This window comes from Molossus molossus, unplaced genomic scaffold, assembly GCF_014108415.1.
Source record: "Molossus molossus isolate mMolMol1 unplaced genomic scaffold, mMolMol1.p scaffold_m16_p_1, whole genome shotgun sequence".
NCBI lineage: Eukaryota > Metazoa > Chordata > Mammalia > Chiroptera > Molossidae > Molossus > Molossus molossus.
Window position 1 is genome coordinate 247724645 of NW_023425344.1, and position 20008 is coordinate 247744652.

The 20008-nt window shown below is 43.7% G+C and overlaps 1 protein-coding gene across 4 annotated transcripts in view; it reads right to left on the minus strand.

The window, feature by feature from the left end:
- SETD3 (SET domain containing 3, actin histidine methyltransferase) overlaps positions 1-19643 on the minus strand; it is a 63248-nt gene extending 43605 nt beyond the window's left edge. The window contains exons 1-6 of one of the 4 annotated variants that reach the window (XR_004959661.1): positions 12020-12045; positions 11793-11902; positions 9369-9461; positions 6669-6817; positions 4455-4527; positions 3903-4159 (exon numbers count right to left, since the gene is read on the minus strand). Coding sequence is in view for 3 of the 4 variants with exons in the window: in XM_036262355.1 (XP_036118248.1) it covers positions 3903-4159; positions 4455-4527; positions 6669-6817; positions 9369-9461; positions 11793-11902; positions 12020-12033 (696 nt within the window). In the remaining variant the exon portion in view is untranslated. Of the gene's footprint in view, positions 1-3902; positions 4160-4454; positions 4528-6668; positions 6818-9368; positions 9513-11792; positions 11903-12019; positions 12047-19512 lie in introns of those variants that run through there. The other 3 variants (XM_036262363.1, XM_036262355.1, XM_036262374.1) reach the window with 3 other exon arrangements.
- Positions 19644-20008: the final 365 nt, after the last annotated feature.

A 20008-nucleotide genomic window follows, 5' to 3' on the forward strand; every position in this document is an offset into this window, starting at 1 on the left:
AAAGAAAAAAATGTTTAAAGATGAGCATAGTAAAAGGAGCCTGTGGGACAACTTTAAGAATACCAACATTCGCATCATGGGAGTGCCAGAAGGAGAAGAGAAAGGACAAGAAATTGAAAACCTATGTGAAAAAAATGACAGAAAACTTCCTTAATTTGGTGAAGGAAACAGACACACAAGTCCAGGAAGTACAGAGAGTCGCAAACAAGATGAACCCAAAGAGGTCCACACCAAGACACATCATCATCAAAATGCAAAAGGTTAAAGACAAAGAGAATTTTAAAAACAGCAAGAGAAAAGCAGTTAGTTAACTACAACGAAGCTCCCATAAGGCTGTCAGCCAATTTCTCAAAAGAAACTTTATAGGGCAGGAGGGAGTGGCAAGAAATATTTAAAGTGATGAAAAGCAAGGACCTATAACCAAGATTACTCTATCCTGCAAAGCAATCATTTAGAATTGATGACCATATAAAGAGCTTCCCAGACAAGAAAAAGTTAAAGAAGTTCATCACCACCAACCAGTATTATATGAAATGTTGACGGGTCTTCTTGAAGGAGTAGAAGAACAAAAATATGAACAATAAAATGGCAATAAATACTTATCTATCATCAATTGAATCTACAAACAAAATGAGCAAGCAGAAACAAAATGAGCAAGCAGAACAGAAACAGACTCATAGATACAGAGATGTTTTTTGTTGTTTGCCAGATGGGAGGGGAGTTGGATGAAAAAGATAAAGGGATTAAGAAGTACAAATTGGTTCTTAGACTGATGAGCCTCAAAGTGAAGGGGGGAGGTGGGGTGGGAAGAGAGAAACCAAAGGACTTATATGCATCTATGCATAACCAATGGACAGACAATAGTGTGGGGAAAGCAGGAGGGGGTGAGATTAGGGAGGAGGGGGTCCAGGGGGGAAAAAAGAGGGACATCTGTAATACATTCAACAATAAAGATAAGTTTAAAAAAAAAACGCCACACAAAGCAATCTATCTGAAAAAAAATTGCTAATCATTGGATATCAGTGCCAGTGCTTCTTCTCTTTTGGAATAAAAATCCTAAAGCCAGAAGCAAGATGTAAGGCTGGACTATGAGCTTCGGTCCTCTCCCGGGGTCTTAGGATCACCACCACAGACACATGGAACCTCATGCTCGCCGTCACACGGCTGGTGCACCATGGGACAGTGGCCAACAGCTGTAGTTGGCAGACCCTCAAGCCAACATCAGCCCAGAAGAAAATCAATGGGTTTCTGATCAGAAGCTTGCTTAGTGCAGGCCCTAGGAAAATGACTTTAAATGGGAAGTCATAACTAAACACAGCAAATCGAGGTCTAGAATTTGGACCATCCAAATGGTATGCAAGGATTTGTGATGTATGATATGTGCATTCCTCTGAGAAGAAGGGTCCCTGACCCTGAAAAAGCTTACGTGTCACAATGCCAAAAAGTCACAGGGGCCCTGGCCGGTTTGGCTCAGCGGTTAGAGCGTCAGCTGCGGTCCAGAGAGACCCAGGTTCAGCTGCCGCTAAGGACACGTACCTCAGTTGCAGTTTGTCCTCGGCCCCAGTTGGGGTCGTGTGGGTGGCAACCAGTCGATGTGTCTCTCTAGCATTGATGTTTCTCCCTCTCTCCCTCCCACTCTATCTGAAGATGAATGCAAGAATGTCCTTGGGTAAGGGGGAAAAAAAAGTCACATGGAGGGCAGGTCACTGTAATGAAACAGTAACTATGAACTGATGTAACACTACTCACCTTCTCTGAGTGCTAATGCGCCAATGAAGTGATCTGCTGGAAAAGAGCAAAGGCCCCAAATCTGATCCAGAAAAGCATGAGACACATGGTCTGGCGCTGATATGCGAAATGTGGCTCTAATATAATAACAGCAGTATGACGCTAACATTCGTGTTTACTCCAGATGGCTACTGACAACTTGTAGAAGCAATGAGAACATTCTAAAACTAGAAAATCAGCTGGTCTCAAAATATGACGTTTTAAAAACTTTTGCTTAAGTCTGTTTTTCTTTGTCGTGAATCCTTAAGCAAAATTCTTCTACTCTACGCAGCTACCAGGGTTGGAAAACATCCAGCCCGACCCTGGAGCCAAAGGCCCTCGAAATCAATACCAGCTCACATCACACACCTCACCAAATTAGCCTGTCCAAATATAGCAGGATAATTTAAGTTGATAATTGTATGGCCCGAGAATGATGTTATAAACCCAAATGGCCCTTGGCAGAGAAAAGGTTCCCCACCCCTGGTACACCTTCCTGGATGTCACATGGCTCATCTCATTCTGAAACTAAATCACCGGGTAAGAAATCTATCTACAAAGCTCATTATGACATATTTTCATTTTGCAATGTTTCCCTTCAGCTGCCTATTTGTACTAATGTTAAGTGACAGTGACATTTCTCCTCCAAAGAAGCACACCTGGAATGACACACTGCTGGAGTGACGGCGTTTGCAATGTGGGAGCTGTGCCTTTCCCACTGAACCATGGGTTTCTGGGGCACCCAGGAGCATGTGGGGGTCACCGGAGAGACGAGGCCATTTTCCTACAATGCCAATCTGACTTGACAGCATGTCATTCAACATGACTTTAAAACTATAGCAAACAAATGTCTGCAGTAATTTTTAAGATTTATAAACATGAGACCAAAAACCAGCAACAATAGCCACAAAACATGAGACCTCAAAGCCATTCTGAGCTTGTGATAGGGTCACTGATGATTAAGAAATACTAACAGAAGGTACTGTGGGGACAGGGGGAGAAGCATTTTAAAACAAAACAAAACAACAAAAACACCATGTGGCCTGAAGGATCAAAACACAAAATGGTCACATAAGCTGAGCATTTCTACAAGTCCACCACATTGAGGGCCTCGAACACTTCGGCCACTCAGCGACCCTGGGAGTCAGGTGCTGCACCACCCCATTTCACAGAGAAGGTAATGGAAGCACAGAGCCTTGCCCAGAATGACCCAGCTCCAAGAGGTGCTGCAGGGATCCAAACCCTGGCAGATGGGCCCTGGAGCCCACCCTCTCAATTACTGCCACACTGACCAGCGGAGGTGGCTTCAACCACAATCTTTCTAGTTCTCACAGGAAGCTGTACTCCCATCTGCCATGGGTCCTGAGGTCACATCCACAACCTTACAGAGATTTTTATATGACTCTTTCTTAGAGCTACTTAAAACTAATATAATACACAGTACACCTTGAAAGAAATAAAGAAATCAGCATTGCCCTGGCCGGTTTTGCTCAGCGGTTAGAGCATCAGCCCGCGGATCAGAGAGTCACGGGTTTGATTCCAGTCAAGGGCATGTACCTCGGTTGCGGTTCAATCCCCAGCCCTAGCTGGGGTCCTGTGGGAGGCACCAATCAATGTCTCTCTCACATTGATGTTTTTCTCTCTCTCTCCCTCCCTCACTCCCACTCTATCTGAAGATAAATAGAAAAATATCCTCAGATGATTAAAAAAACAATCTACATTATAATTTGGTAAACTAATTGTATTTTAGTACCAATATATATGAAGAACCACAAATGGACTTTCATTTTCTTGGAAAATTTATATGCAGAGCACTGTGTTGAATTACATTTTATAGTGTTTAAATTTTCATTGTATCCGTTGTTTTCAGACAAACTCAGTGACTTTCATAACTTGGGAACAACTGCTGTTTATATTAACACTGGACACTGATGAAGTCAGATATGGTAAAACCCTATTTCAGTGATAATTCTGTGAAAATGGAAACAATGGACTAGAACACCTTATACATGTAATGTAAAAAAGCAAACTCTTGAAGCGTACCTTCTGAGGTGTCCAATGGAACATTTGTGGGATCAGTTTTCCTTTCTCCCTGACCCTGTCACACAGACAGGTAGAGAGCAGCCGTGGCTCACCTGGATGACCTTGTAGAAGTAGGCATACTGCCGAGCTGTGTTCTTGTACTGGCTGAAGACATCATGGACAGCCTGTGTGGACTGTAGAAACCGAACTTCATCTTCCTCAAAGTAGAGAGGAGTGTCATACTCGCTGGGGAGGGTCTGAATGTAGGGCTGCCAGAAAGAGTCAGGGTCAGCTCGCTCACACAGCAGGTGAAAAGCCAGTGTGATGTTTCCCATGGCTTGAAGAATTCGGTCTTGAGAGTACAAGGGCCCTGAAGTAACCCAGAAGTTAACAGCGTTAAGTTCCACACTCCTTTAAAAAGCATTCATTAATATTATTAAATTTTGGAAATATTGAAACAGCCTGTAATGTTTAGAGTAATGTGCATCTCTGTCAACATTTGTCTACTATGTCAGATTGTAAGCATGCAAAACACCTAATGTGATTTTTAAGAGAAAGTTCACTAGTTGAGAAAACAACCAAATAGGGCCCTAGCTCCACAAAAGGAAATTGTATACATTTCTATCATTTTCACTTTGCTTGGAACAATCAGAAATTATTCTCACCCAAAACTGAATTTTTAGCAGACTCAACAGTCATTAGTAATTTCCGTGGAACCCATAAAAATAACTCTTCTGCCTAGGAGGAAAAAGGAAGAAGACAGAATCATGAAAACAACACATTACAGTCTCCACTCCAACCACGTCTACGGGCAGCAACCCCACCACATGTGAAGGGCAGTTTAAGGGTGCATATCGGCACCACATTTCTAATGGCCCAATGCCTCTTAAATGTAGGCACTTATGGTGTCGTTAAAGGGGTGGAAGCTGCTTTAAAATCCTGACTCCAGTAGAAAAACTATATGTACCGAGAAGACAAACAACCAAAGGAGACTTTCGACTTTCATTTGAAACAAATGTAACAACTTGGGGTAAAACACAAAGGTATTTCTTTTATTCTTAAGTGCTAAAAACAAAATTTCTAGCTCCAGCAAAAAAATCGACTCTATCCATGTGAACTAGAACATCTTATAATGTTTGAAGCTGGAGTAACAGTCCCTCCTCTACATACCTGTCTTTAAAATATGCAAAAGCATAAGCCCACGAGACACACATTTTGGCAGTGAGACACTTTTTTTTAAGTATGTCCTGTATGTGTATTTATGTAGTTCCTTCACCATGGTGATGGTATCATGGGTGTGTGCAGATGTTTAAACTCACCAAATGTATGTATTAAACATGTGCAATTTTTTACATATCAATTATACCTCAATAAAGCTTTAAAAAGCCCAGCCGGTGTGGCTCAGTGGTTGAGTGTCGACCCATGCACCAAGAGGTCGATTCCCGGTCAGGGCACATGCCCAGGTTGTGGGCGAAATCCCGTCAAGGGGCATGCTGGAGGCAACCAATTGATGATCTCTCTCATCAATGTTTCTCTCCCTCTCCGTTCCTCTCTAAAAATCAATAAAGAAAAAAAATTTTTTAAAAAGGTGATTTTATAAAAAAATAAGTAAAGCTTAAAAAAATCCCTGCACTTAGTGAAGACAGACCACAGCTAAAGTATTTTGGGCAGCATCCACACTAATGATGTTATTTGTGGGCTACAAGAGAAGAATGTGTGCCATCTTGTTTACTCTGGCCATTTACCAACATCCATCTACTATCTGAATAATGTTTACATGGGCCTTGTTCCTTACTATAGACTTTAAGCATCATAAAGGAAGAAACCTGGTTTTTTGGGGAAGCCTGGTATAATGACAAGCAAGATACACTGACATACTGGATTATTTCATAAATATCTAATAAACCAAAGTATGGTTCATCAATGTATCAGGGGAAGGTTAACTACAACCTGGCCAAAAGTGTTGCTGGAAGTTTGAAGGGGCCTAATAATAACATTCATTTCCTCTACCAAGTTCTGAACCAACTGACAGACACACGAGACTCCAACAGAGGTCACCAAAACATCATTTACTGTTTCCCAGAATTAACCGGACCTCCCACCTAGTTACCTAGTTACCGGCAGAACTGGAGCCCCAGAGGCCTTCCCATGTGTGGTTGGCCCTGGAAAACTTAAGAGGGTGGAGAGAGCACAGCACAGTGAATGCATGGGAGCAGCAGTTCTCACCAAGAAAAAGGCCAACCCCAGTTCCTTCTCCCAAATCATCAGAGTATTTCTAGGAGAGGCAGGAGCGAGAGGCTCCCTATATAGGGAAGGAAGGGCCAAGAGTAGAAGAAAAAGCCTTCGGCCCTCAGCAGATACATATTTCTCCCCTTCCTATCAGGTCTGGTTTGCTGTTTCAGTGAGTGGTACCTCCAACCTCTCAGTTATCCATTCCAGAAAACTGGTAAGCATCCTCTACACTGCCTGTCCCCGACCCCTGCCCCCATCCACATCCAATCAACCACAGGGCCTCATGGGCTCTGCCCGAAAACCACCTGAGCCCACATCCTTCCCTATATTTCAGTCTCAGAATCCCGTGAGGCATGTTGTATGGTCTCCTAACAGAGGCTCAGAAATGTGAGCTGACTTGCCCCCAGCTGCTGGTTATTAGCACAGCTCCCAAGGAGGACAAGCAGCAAGGGGCTGCCTGGAACACGGGGTCAGCGAGGGGTCCACTGCGCAGGAGAGGCAGTGTTGGCAACACCCTGCCCCCCACCCCCACCCATAAGGCTAGGAATAAGCCCAAGGCATCTGTCTCCATGTCCTGTGTCCTCTACATGACACAATCCAGACACATTCAGACACCCCCCCCGACCATAAGTTTTTTATAAACTCACCTTGATATCTCTTGTTGCTCTCAAACCAAAGCCCTCTTCTTTGAAATTAACCATTTCAAAACCCTCAACCGAAGCTCCATTTTCAGAGGCCCATTTCATTAGATTAGGAAAGTAATCTTCTCTTTTTCCATCAAAAGTAACAGACAGACCTGTATCAATCCATGTTTTACAAAATAAGAGCTACTTTTAGGACATATATCATTCATGCTACTCTCAGAAAATAAAAAAACAGAACGTAACTAACACGAGAAATAGTAGTAACACTCCAATCTTGAAACAAAATCAAAGCTCATGACCTGACCGTCACAGTACGTAGTGACAGAAAAGGTGAATGAAAATCCTTAACTCCCTGTGTGTTACATATTTATGGATCCCAAGTAATATGAATATCGACTGCTGGTAACAAGACAGGAAAGGGGGAGAGCCTTCGTAACTACTGCAGATTCACAGAGCAGCTCTCCAGTAAGTCAGCATGCTATCTCTCTCATTACACATTTGCTTTACCAAAATTCCCATGAAAACAAAACTCAGTAGCTCTCACATGCGTACAAGACAGTGGGTGTGCCCTGTCTGAGTGGCTTGGTTGGAGGAGCATCATCCCATACACCAAAAGGTTGAGGGTTCCATCTCAGGTTAGGGCAGGTACGGGAGGCAATGGATCGATGTTTGCCTCTCACATTGATGTTTCTCTCTCTCTCAAAATTAGTAAACATATCCTCGGGCAAGGTTAAAAATAAATAAATAAATAAATAAATAAATAAATAACATGTGTAAGGATGAGCCCTGATCCTAAGAGCACAAAACTGGAGAGTTCTGCAACAGAATTCTACAGAGCAATTTAAATGAGCTAGATCTATGTGTATCAATACAAGTAAAACCCAAAACATAACACTATATTTTTAAAAATCAAGTAGTACACCACTCATGTAAATTTTAAAAATTCCATTTACTATCAGATATTGTTATGGGGTTACAGATGAAGTAGAAAAACATTCACAGTAAACACAACAACCTCTAGGAGGAGGGCCGGGGACGGGATAGAAGCCTGGGCTTCAGCTAGCTATATGTATAACATTTATTTCTTAAAAACAAATACAAATAAAATAAACAATGGGAGGGAAGAAAAGGGACCAGTAGACGGGAGAGAAGGAAAGCAGAATTTGAACATGTGAGGCTTTGGCATGTACTCGATTTGGGTAGTAGATTCTCGGGGGTTGCTATATTATTTTCTGGATTTTTCAGCTTGAAATACTTTTCAGCTTGATACTCTGTTTAAAATATTCAGGCCCGACTGGTGTGGCTCAGTGGCTGAGCATCAACCCATACACCGAGAAGTTGCCGGTTCAATTCCCGGCCAGGGCACATGTCCGGATTATGGGCCTGATCCCCAGTGGGAGCATGCAGGAGGCGGCCAGTCAATGTTCTCTCTCATCGACATTTCTCTCTCTCTCTCCCTCTCCCTTCCCCTCCCTCTAAAATCAATAAATAAATAAAAAAAATTTTTTTTTTAATATTCAGAAAGATGAAACACCATGCATAGGGAAAACCATTATTTTTTTGATAAATAAAGGGAGAGGACAAGAACTTGATCAACATGAACTGGGCATGGAAGCCAGCCCAGGTGCCTGTGGCCATGTCACCACCATGTAGTTAAAGGTCAACTAGATGTGTGGAGCGGGATAGCCTGGCATGGAGTTGTGCCCGGTTATATATGCAGATCCTTGCTAAATGAAGAAAACTGATTTTGTCAGGGAAAATCTAAGACTTAGAACAAATGAGCGCTCTAACTTTGGTGTCAGTTGTAGCCAATGGTCTCTACTCAGAAGACATGCAGGATATACAAAAGTTTTCAGCCACATTTCTGGTCAGCCAGGATTAGCAGAATCTACATTTGGTATAGATAAATATCTTCTAAAGGGGCCTGTTGCCATGTGGGGTTTGAGACCATCTAACCCAAAGGCTGCATGTTTTAGGGGGAGCAATCAAGCTACTGCTTCAGAGAGCAATTAAACAAACCCTCTTCTGACTCACTTTCACGACAACAAATAAACAGGGAGCCCAAGAAAGTTGTTCTCATCCTTTTAAATGCAGGCTGCGTATTATGCTTTCTCCTTCCACCTCCCATGTGGCCCTGAATACCAATCTTACTTTCTGTGCTTTACAGAACAAAAACAATAGGAATATTGAATAGGCTTTTCAACTGACACTTGGCCCCATCGCCAGCCTGGCTGAGAGTCATCCGATGTCTCCTGACTATATCCTGTAAAAACACAGCTTGGGAAATAGACCCACATCTCCTGTTTAATCAAAACATGATTGAGTTAATCATAAATCGTTATAAACATCAACAATCAGTATATACTCGTGTGTTGATGATACAGACTGACCTCAAACCCTGAAGGAAGCCCATTATGGAAAAGTAGATTTAAATATGTATTTCATAAAGTAAAGATAAATGAAAGTTGTGTCATTTTAGCCCGCAGAAACAAACATTTTTCTCCCTAAAGCTCACCAGCTTTCCCCTCCCAAAGGTGATAGCATCGCAGAAATTAGAGGCTCCTCAGAGTCCTGTCTCTCCCAGTCTAGCAGCCCCTCCCTGTACAATGACCTTGACCTTGACTACTCTTCAACACCTTTCTGACTTATGCCAAGTCTCTACACAATTTTCTTAAAATACAATAATCGTTCCAGAAAATGTACCTTTTTGCTTTTTCCGTATTTTCTCCACTAGAGACCGGATCTGCACGTATTCTTCCCACTCTTTCCCTGGACCGGGTGCAGGACTACTGCATTCTGCAACACAAAAGCCATGGTCTCAACATTTCTTTCAGCTTAACCTGTGGTCTTCAGAAGAAAGAGGATTTGGGTTGTTGTTGATTTATTTGTAAAGGACAAAGGTATGACAGCTGTGATGATAAACATGAGAAGCATAAATCAGGTATACTTTTCGAAGCATGTAAACCCTCTGACACTCTCAGATGCCACCTATTCAACCGTGACTCCAGTACCTAAGTGTGAGCACCTGGCTTACATCTACCTCATTCTTGCTGCTGATACATTTTCCTCAGAATATACTTGTGAACAGGAAAATCTAAAAAGCTACATTAAAAATGCAAAATATTGCCCTGAAAACTCTTCTGGATGGTAAAAGAAGGTAATATTAAAAGTCAACATTCCTTTCTAGTTAAGCCCCATAACAATGGCTCCCTAAGAGAACATTAAATTGGACATAAGGACAATTAGTCAACAAACATTTCATATCCATGTGTAAGGCACTATATTAAGCACTCTGGGGGAGTCTTAAAAAGAGGCGACATAGTCATTGCTAAAACCGAAGCTGAAATTCCACCAAAGGACCAGAAGTGAAGGACCAACACCCAAGACCCAGGCCAGTGTTTTAGAAGGCTGTGCACTGGGTACCCACCCACCCAGCCTGCCAGCAGCTCCTTCCTTTTTAAACAACTGTATCAGTTTAAGAAAGAGCCCTTCCCATGCTCCTGCTAAACCTCTTGGCCCCCTCTGTTCTCCCAGGAAAGGAGCGTATGTGATTAGTAATTAACAATAACCAGCTATATGCTGACTCATAACCATTAAGGTTGACTAGCGTTATTCATTCCTCCATCACCAAACTCTGGCTGAGGCCCTGGACTTCAGGACAGAGCCTGTCCTCAAGCTGCCTCCAGTCCCGTGGGGGAGAGTTGGTAAGCGGTCAGACCATCAGTGCTCTGTGGAGGGCCCACATCACTCTTGGGCAGGAAGGGGATAGAAGGGTCCATGGCAGCACTCAGGGAGTGACCCGGCCCAGACTTAGTTGCTGCCTGCTTGTCAGGGAGAGAAAGCTAAATTTTTATTTGGGTTTTAGCCTGTCACATAATCTAAACATATGAGGCAAAGAAAATGAGACAAATGTAGTTAGTTAATAGAGTGACCACCGCCCTGGCTGGTGTGGCTCAATGGGTATAGCATCGGCCCGTGTACCAAAGGGTCTCAGGTTCGATTCCCGATCAAGGACACGTGCTTGGGTTTCAGGTTCCATCCCCAGCCCTGGTTGGGCATGTGCAGGAGGCAACCAATTGATGTGTGTCTCTCGCACACTGACATTTCTCTCTCTCTTTCTCTCTCCCCCTCATGCCCCCACTCCCTCCCTTCCACTTTCTCTAAAAACATCAATGCAAAAAATATCCTTGGGTGAAGATTAACAACAAAATTTTTTTTAAAAAAGTGACCACAGCCCTGGCCGGTTTGGCTCAGCAGTTAGAGCGTCGGCCTGCGGTCCAGAGAGACCCGGGTTCGGTTCCTGCTAAGGGCATGTACCTCAGTTGCAGTTTGTCCCCAGCCCTGGTTGGGTCATGCGTGTGGCAGCCACTCGATGTGTCCCTTTCACGTCGATGTTTCTCTCTCTCTCTCCTCCTCCCACTCTATCTGAACAAAATACTGAAAAATGTCCTCGGGTGAGGATTAAAAAAAAAAAAGTGACCACAGCTAAATTTGAACATATATAGCACCAATTAAAAAAAAAGTTACCAGTTTATACTAACTCACTAAAACAAGATATTTAATTTCTTGAACCAAAAACTCAGGACTTTCCCATGTGAAAACTGGGAAACTGCTGAACATAAAGGGGAGCACCTCGTAAGGAAGCACCCCAAAGGCTTGCTGTCCGAGAGGCATGCTGTGCCCGCCTTGGGCCTGACAGCCCATAACCCACCTTCTTCACATGCCCCAGCGCCCATGGGCCTCATTACACTCCCCAGGTGGTCTCTATTACGGATGAACACTGAAACTCAGAAGGGTTAAGGAGTGGTCCGAAGCCATACTGTTAAAAAGCAGCTGAGACTGTCCCTGCCCACCAGTGCCCAGGAAAGGCCTAGAAGCCTGTGTTGTAGAAGCTTCACATTCAGTACTTCATCCAGGCCTCGCTATAGTTACACGGCCCCACAGGTAGCAGCAGCTCCATTTCACAGGTGGAGATGCAGGGGAGAGAGAGAGATCTGTAACTTGCCCCGGTCACATGGCTAACTGCATGCTTCACGGGACAGCAATGCTCCCACGCAGCACTGAGGATGCAGGAGCACAAATGCACACACCCCACGAAAGAGCAGGAAGGCCAAGCGCACAACTTACTCTGCAAGAGCTCACTAGTCAGGTTCAAGGTTTCCTTCGGTGACACACTTGCTGTAGCACCAGTGCCTGATTTTTGTGTTTTTACTCGACTCTTCTTACCCATTTTCTGACTATAGGGAAGAGAAAGAAAAGACAAAGAGAAAACATTACATTTCCAAAGAACAAAGTCAAGAAGTAAAATGTGGCACAGCAGTGGCTAGCCTTACGATGCTCAGATCTCATCTTACCTCCCATGGGCCATATCCTGAAGTTTCCTTCCAGGAAAAAAAAAAAAGTGTGCAATGAATGTTAGTATTTGGAGGCTCTCAAATGAAAAAAGAAAATCTGCTTAGGAATCTCTGGAAGAAAAGGTCACTCCTTTTTACCTACAAAAACTATAGTAAAGAGAATTTTACTCTAGGATTTTTTTCAAATTACAGAGATGTTATTACGTGTACAAAAAAGTTTATTCCGTAATACTACAAATCATCATCTAGGCACAAAACCAATACACCTGTAGTCTCTCACCCCTATGCTTTAAAGAGAATCACTTCTCTGGACATTTTAAACTCAAAGCACCTTCAAAGAGGCTAACCTAATCCTTTCCTTTTGTTTCACAGAAAATTCAAAGTGCCCTGCACAGAGTTTCAGACCATAAACTTGAATGAGGCACTGTATGGTCTAACATATAAGAAATGGCCAGACTCCCGCAAGCAGATGAGTGTTCAGGACGTCAGGAAGCAACAAAGCAGGAATAAGTCCGTTCCCGATAGGCACTTATGACGAGGGCCACAAGCATCTGCATGGTGCTCTGCGCTGGTCAGACACGCCCCACCCACGACCTACCTCCCTGTGTCCTTGCCACACACGCGAGGCCAGTGGTAGTGACAGCTGTGTCAGGGGGCTTAGACTCAGCTATTGCTGGCCAAGAACCAAGCAGCGGACCCACGGCTTCCAAACTGAAATCCTGTACCGGTCCAGCACCTAGGCGCCTCTAGACCCAGGTGTACTGGCTGAAACAAGCTCTCCTGGTCTACGTGTGGGGACCATGTTAGCTGCAGCAAAAGACAACCAAACAAGGGAAGACCAAACCTGTGCCCTGAGGGATGAGGAGGTGGGGAAGCAAGACTCACAGCAGGGAGAATTCCTTGAATTCATAAGGAGAGTAATTAAACAGAGAGGAACAAGGAAGGAAAATTACACTTTCAGAGTAAGTTTGAGAAGGTGTTAGAATCCAGTATGAAACATTTCCTAAATTCAACTAGTGCAGGAGAAATAAGACAAAGTGCATTTAGGGACTTTGACTGATGGCAGGGTGGAGTGAGTGTACTGGATGCTTACCCCATTTTTACAAAGTATAGTTCACACATACTGAACAGACTGAGATGGAATTCAGCTGCATGTTTTGTGTGGTTTTTTTTCCCAAAAAAAATTCTAAATGAAAAAGATGCATATTTGTATTTTTCCTTAGTTGCTTTCAACTAAATGCAACTAGAATAAACATTTTTGATTACTCTTATTTGGCAATTTATCCGGGAAACCTTAGCTCAATCCCAGCATCTGTTTTTCAATGCACCCAACTTTACAGCTGGCTTAACTGAAGGAGAGAATGGCCCCATGGCCGCGCCTACCTCAGGCACCCAGCTGTAAAACGTACTTGAAGGCAGTGTGAGAGTCTGCCTAATCTTTGTGTAGGAAGAAAAGAATCTCGCTAAAATACTTTGCAGGCCATTAGGATCAGATTACTGCACTCTGAATTAAAAGCACAAATTATAGGATGACCGTTTAGGAAAATGAAAGCACTCCCAGATTGAAAAGTATTTGTGATGTTTTCTTTTCTCCTATGGGAACTGATAAGGCATCTTTACGTTGCACTGTACCATGTTAAGTAAGCTAGAGTGTGCTGAAAACGTGTTCTCACTTTGCACGGAGGTAGGAGCTAGCAGGAGGGTCAAGCCACACTAATTTACACCAGTTTAAGCGGCTAGCCAGCACCCATCATTCTAATCTCTACCAAAGGAGGTCCTGACGCGCCACACTCAGAAGTACCAAGTCAAGGCAAACAGGTGGAATTAATTTCAACTCAGGAGCTACTTAAATACAAAGATGAATGTAAACCTATAAACCGCATGTAAGTACAATTTATATCTTCATACAGAACAATTTGGGCTTCCATATAGATGTACACATACCCAAACCTGAAATTTTGGGAAAAAAAACAGACGTTTCTTGCTTTGTATAGTTTTTTGCTATTTTTCCACTAATTTACACAATTTTAGAGATACTTAAACCATTTCTGACTGATTTTTCAATACATAATAGTTTGTTTTAAACTGCTGTTGTATTAAGTTGTAAATACACTTAAATTAAAATGAAGCTCCTATTTAAAGGAAGTTGCAAAAAACCTTTCATAAAGCAAAGAATCACTGGGAACCATGAATAATCACTTCCTATTTCTAACAGAAAAAAAGAAAATGTTAAGTGTAAGGGAATAGCTATAATCTCAAGAAATTACCTAGGAACCACCCACATTCCTCCCATATGAGTTCTAGAACTGTGGAATTCTAGGTTTGGAAGAGACCTTTGGAGCTCCCTGCGCTAATCCTCAACCCCGCACAAGTTCAGAACAATGACATTGAATGGGATGCAGAGATGTGGCTGTCAAAGTACTTTGCTGTCCAGTCTGAGAGGCCCAAGACGCAGAACAACTCATCCCTAACAAGTGCACCTGAGGTTCAAGTAGCAGAGGCAGGCAGACACCCAAGGTTCTGAGGGGCACCTGCTTCCCGAACACCTGCTGCTCTTTCACCCCCGTGGTAGTCTCCACCTGCGAACCCCGCAGTCCGACCCTGTTGGAAAGTTCACTGTCCTCCTCAATCTATCCTAATTCTGCCTTTAAAAGAAACCACCCTTTAAATTTTTGAAGACAGCTTTCTGTGCCCTTCAAAAGCCTTCTCTTCTCCAGGCTTAACATGCCCTCCAGACATACTTCTCAGAAGTGGACAAAGCCACTTAGAAAAACACTGCTCACTGAAGTATAATGTAATATAATATAATATATCTAAGTCCACAAAACCTTTCAGATGTGCTCTGAGAGGGACACGGTTCAGTGGACTACTGCCTTCCTGGAACTTATTTTAAGATGTTACTAATATACCTACAGCTGTAGGTATCTTACTACCCTAGCTTTTCTACAAGCCAAGTGAACAAGTGAAATCATTGATTCATTCAGGGCACATGTCTTATCTAATCTGAAAAGCAAAAGTGAGGTGTGGTCCCACAGCCCTTAATATAACATGCTAGCCAACGAAAACCTTTCATTACATATATGATCTTTAGCAAGACAGAAGTGCTATATTAAACAAGTGAGTTTTTTAACCTAAACACAATTATTCAGTTTGTTTCTAGGCTATTGGAACCAGAGCATCCCTGCCACAGTGTCCTATTGCAGCTCCCCAGCATGACTATCTTCATCATAACTGTGTAATTTGGGGTATTTACTATATCAGGAGCTGAGGTAAGCATTTTACACAACAGATAAAGATAGATGTTGTGCCCACTTTACAGATGAGAAAGTTGAAATTCAGAGAGGTTAATTAATTTTATGCAAGATGACAGACTCAGTTGGTGGCAGAGCCTCACCAGCACACCTTGATGGCAAACTTTACTGATATTCAATAATATTTCATGGATTCAGCTCATAACCAACCCACTTATGGAGGCTCTGAAGTTCCCATCGTCATTTCTGAAATTCAAAGTAATAGTATTCCTTTAGAGCGAAGGTTTTTATCTCTGGCCTTTAAAAGTATAGAGCCATTTTGCTGGTTTGCCCAAATACACAGGAGTGGCCTCAGCTTAAGTGTGGAATGGGAGCAAAACTTCCAAATGAGCTCCTGCCCAATCCTGCACATCCACAATCACCTTTGCAATGCCACACTCTGACAGGTGGGAAAACGGCAGAAACCACTTTGGTAACCATGACATGCAGCAATATTAAAGCATTACACTCAACAAATGAGAAACTTTATTAGTCATTAGTAAATATGGTAAAAGCAACTTGAACAAGTATTTTTCAACACTAATCCTTACTTTTTCTTAATTGCACTTAACAGAGAACTGCTGATACTGAAGTCATGCCTGTGTACTGAGATTGAAACCTTAAAACCACTTAGTCATAGAACTTTTTACACCTTATGCTCTAACAAACTGTATTCCAAAAGAAAGTGGCAAGTGAAACGCAGGATCTTAGGTAATAAAGCTCAAATACTGCATACTTATTAAGAGTTCAATATAGTCACCTGATGATCTCCATTCTCTAGACAATTCTTCAGTGCAAAACAAAAACAAAAAAACACACAAACAGGAAAAGCATTTCTTCCTGCTCAGCCCCTCTGCACCCCCATTACTGACCCTGGGCACATATTAATTTTACTTTAGCTTGGTCAACAGTATCCCTCAGATCCTTTTCAAAATTTTAACTTCAGAGTTGCACTTGTCTTCCATTGTCAGCCAAGACTGTTTAGACTTATCTTGATTATTAATTAACTTTCTGTCTGGAGAAAAAAAGAATTTCAAAGTCTTAACTTTGGTATTTGAATTTTATAATCATTTGGAATTTTTTCTTCCAGTTAACTTTATTTCAGTTGAAAACTGTCAATACCTGTCTTTGTAGCTCTTGTTTTATGATCTGTTTATTTCCAAAACCTGGAGGAAATTCCCCACCTGGAAATCTGTCTACCCGGCTAATCTGGGCTTGAGTTACTGGGTGAATTTAACAACAAAAAGCAGGACTTCTAATCTTACCAACTTAATTAAGCTTTATTCCTTAAGCCTAAGTAAGGTTAAAAAAAAGTCTCAACTCCTTTGTAATAGAAAAATGCATTATGTGTATTAATATTTTGTTAGAAAGTTATATTTACTTTGAGAATAAACATGTAGATTAATTATATTTGCATATCAAATTATTTAACATCTCCAATTTTATAAATAGGAAAGTTAGAAGAGAAAAGGAAATCCAATGTACAGAAGTAAATTTTGCTAAGACACACCTGTAAATGCAACAAAAGTGAAAACTAGAAAAATTTAAAAGCAAGGAATCCTTAGTCTGATACTCTAAACTGGCTAAATATGACTCAGGATGAACGGATATCCAAGATAAACACTTGTATGACAGCAGCAAGAAAAAAGGTGTACAGCAGATCAAATACTGGCCCAAACAGAATGCTGGCTAATTGGGAAAACAACCCACCACAGGCAACTTCTAAAATAACATAAGAATAGAGGTAAAGTCACTGCTCGGTTAAAAATGTTTAATGCCACCGTAATACACGATGGCTATTCCTCTGTGGAGGAACAACATCTAGGCTCCATTCCCAGGATTTAGGTAAAAGGAGAGGAAATACGTTTGAAACTCTTCCTCCCCACCCCCAACAGAAGCACCATGCACAGCAAGTCAAGGACAGATAACCAGTTTCTAAAGATAAAAACCCTCCCTGAGATAGCCATCAAACTGCACGCACACGCGCGTGCACACACACAGAATAATTACTTACATTTCTAAATGCTACTTCAGATTAGTGATAAGAAAAAAGACTTTGTAATTCAAATATTTTAAGGGGCTTAAAATGCCTCAAACTAAATTGATATCTAGTTTTTTAAAAAATGTAACCCTAAATTAGAAGATAAGATTTTTACTCATACTTCTACTAAAATTCCAAGCAGCACAAGCTGTGCTGCCCGCTTTTCACTGAATTCAATACGTTTCTGTGAGCAAGCCTCTGTTGTGCTAATATTGATGTTTTCCTAACTGTCATTTCCTTTGTCATTCTCTTCTACATATTAAGGAGGTCACTCTCAAAACAAAACTTTAAAGTTGACTTTAGAATGGAAAAGTATTTGCATCCAACCTTCACAGTTTTCTCATTTTCCGGCAGCCTCTAAAACGCAGATTTAATTATCATTTGAAATGTGGCCTAAAAGTTCACCACAGGAAGAGAGGCTCCCTCCGTAAGTATTCTTTTCATAATGTACTCCTGAACAGAATGGGCAGACCTGAACAGAAACTTTCATTTCTATAGCACCCATAGACATAAATGTTTCAGTCCTTAAGTCCAACATCTTTCCTATTCCAGGAAAAAAAACACAGAGATGTTAGCATACAGAAGAGATGAGGCGCAGCAACCATTTCATTTGTTCAGACTAGAGTTTCATTTCAGGTAGTGACTTACAATTCTGAATATACAGAGAGAAAAGCAGAAAGGGGTAGCAGAAGACTAAAAACCGAGAATGTTTAGGGGTCCCAATAAAAAGATTGTTCTGTAGCTGTGTGAGAACTCAGCTTTGCAAACTGCTTTCTTGGGAAAGAGAAAAACTCCTCCTTAAATTGCTGGAACTTTACCAAAATATCAATCACAGCAGCCCCTGGGACTAATTTGGTAAAGGACTGCATGCATGGTAGCCTGTCTAGACAGACACAATATATCATGGCTGGAACAAGTCTTACTAAGTATCAACGTGGACAGAGAAGCTGCTTTTATTTTGCTATATTCTTGAGTTAAATACATTCACTTAAAATAGTAACAAAAACCTCTCCAAGATTATTACTGGTTAGTTCAGTTTTGAAATACCAGTGGGGTCATATCTGAGAAGAAAAATGGAGGCGGGAGAGGTATCATTTACATATGATAACATTCACACGTTTCAATGTCCAGTTCTGAGTTTTGACAAACGCATAGAACTGTGTAACTACTACCACAACCAAGATACGGGCAGGTCCACTGCTGAAAAGTTCATTCTTCAGAGGTTCGTAAAATCAAAATTAACCTGTCAACATCCTTTAAAAGTATTTTTGCTTTTGAAACGTCACCGCCTTCATTCGGAAGAGCAAAACAATACCCTCCAAGTGATCCTAAGTGTGTCAACACACGACAGGGGTGAGGCCCCCGCAGCAAGTGGCGCCCGACACGACAGGAATCGTCTCCTTTTCCCCGAGTGGAAACAGGAGAGGCAGAGCTGCATCGCCAGGCTGGAGCCACGAGGAGGTCGAGTTTAATGCCGGAATGACAAACTCCAAAGCACTGAATTCTTCTCCCTAGTAGGGCACGAAACGTGTGGAAGATGGCCAGGGCGCGTGGGAAGAAAGATGACCTATTTTCAACGGCTGTTTTTATAACTGCAAAGTGAGAGAGAAGCGGGGTCTAGTTCCCGGGGCACGGAGGTTTGGAGAGAGAGGAACATAAAAGCCTCACAGCTTTCACCCAAGCCACGGGGTGACGACGAGAAGGAAGGAAGCGAGAGCGCGAGCCGGACGCACGCAGAGCCGAGCCGAGCAGACCAGCGCGCGGGAGAGGGGCCCGGGCCCCACCCGGGGGGCGAAGCGAGGCCCGGCGCTCCCTGCACCTGCCGCCACCTCGGGGGCGGGCAGAGCCGGGACAGGAGCGTTAGGCGCCAGGAAAGGACGCGGAACAGAGGCGAGCATGCCCAGGCCCCGGAAGGGCCGGAGGGCAAAGGCCAAGCGGCGCTCTCCGACCCCGCCGGGCCCCACGCACCCAGCCCACCCGTCCAGGCCCCAGGGCGCACACCAAACCCCCACACCCTGGGCCCACAGCAGCCGGTGGGGAGCGGGCAGGACCTCGGCCGAGGGACGCCGGCCGGGGTGGGAGGCAGCCTCGCAACACTCCGGGGCGACAGCGTGACTCTGCCCGCGGGTCGTGCGCAGAGAGACACCGCCGCCGGAACTCACCTGCCCGCTTGCCCCTTCGCGCAGCGGCACCGGCGCCACACTCCGGCCCAGAACCACCGTCCGCCTCAACCAAGCCCCAGGCAGCAGCGGCGGCGGCGGCGGCAGCAGCCGGACGGGAGAGGCGGGACGGCCCCGCCGCCGCGGCCCAACCCGACTCCGCCCGCCCCCAAGTCCCGCCCTGGGCCGCCGCCGCCACCGCCCATTGGCCCGCAGCTGAACGCATGGGCGCGGTCCCGCCCCACCGCCCCCTACCGTTTTGCTCGGGCTCCTCCCCAGCCATTGGGCCTGCCGGCTCCCGGAGCCTGAACGGCCGGCTCGGCCCCCGTCAGCTCCGGGGCCACAATTGGCGGAACTGTGCCACGCCCCGGCGCTGATTGGAAGACGGGCCCTCCGGGCCCCGCCTCTCGTGTCCAAATTCCGTTAGCATGTTCGGTTGCTTCCGAATTTCCTTTACCCGGGGAGTGGAACCAACGGGAGGGGCCCTCTGACCGGCTCC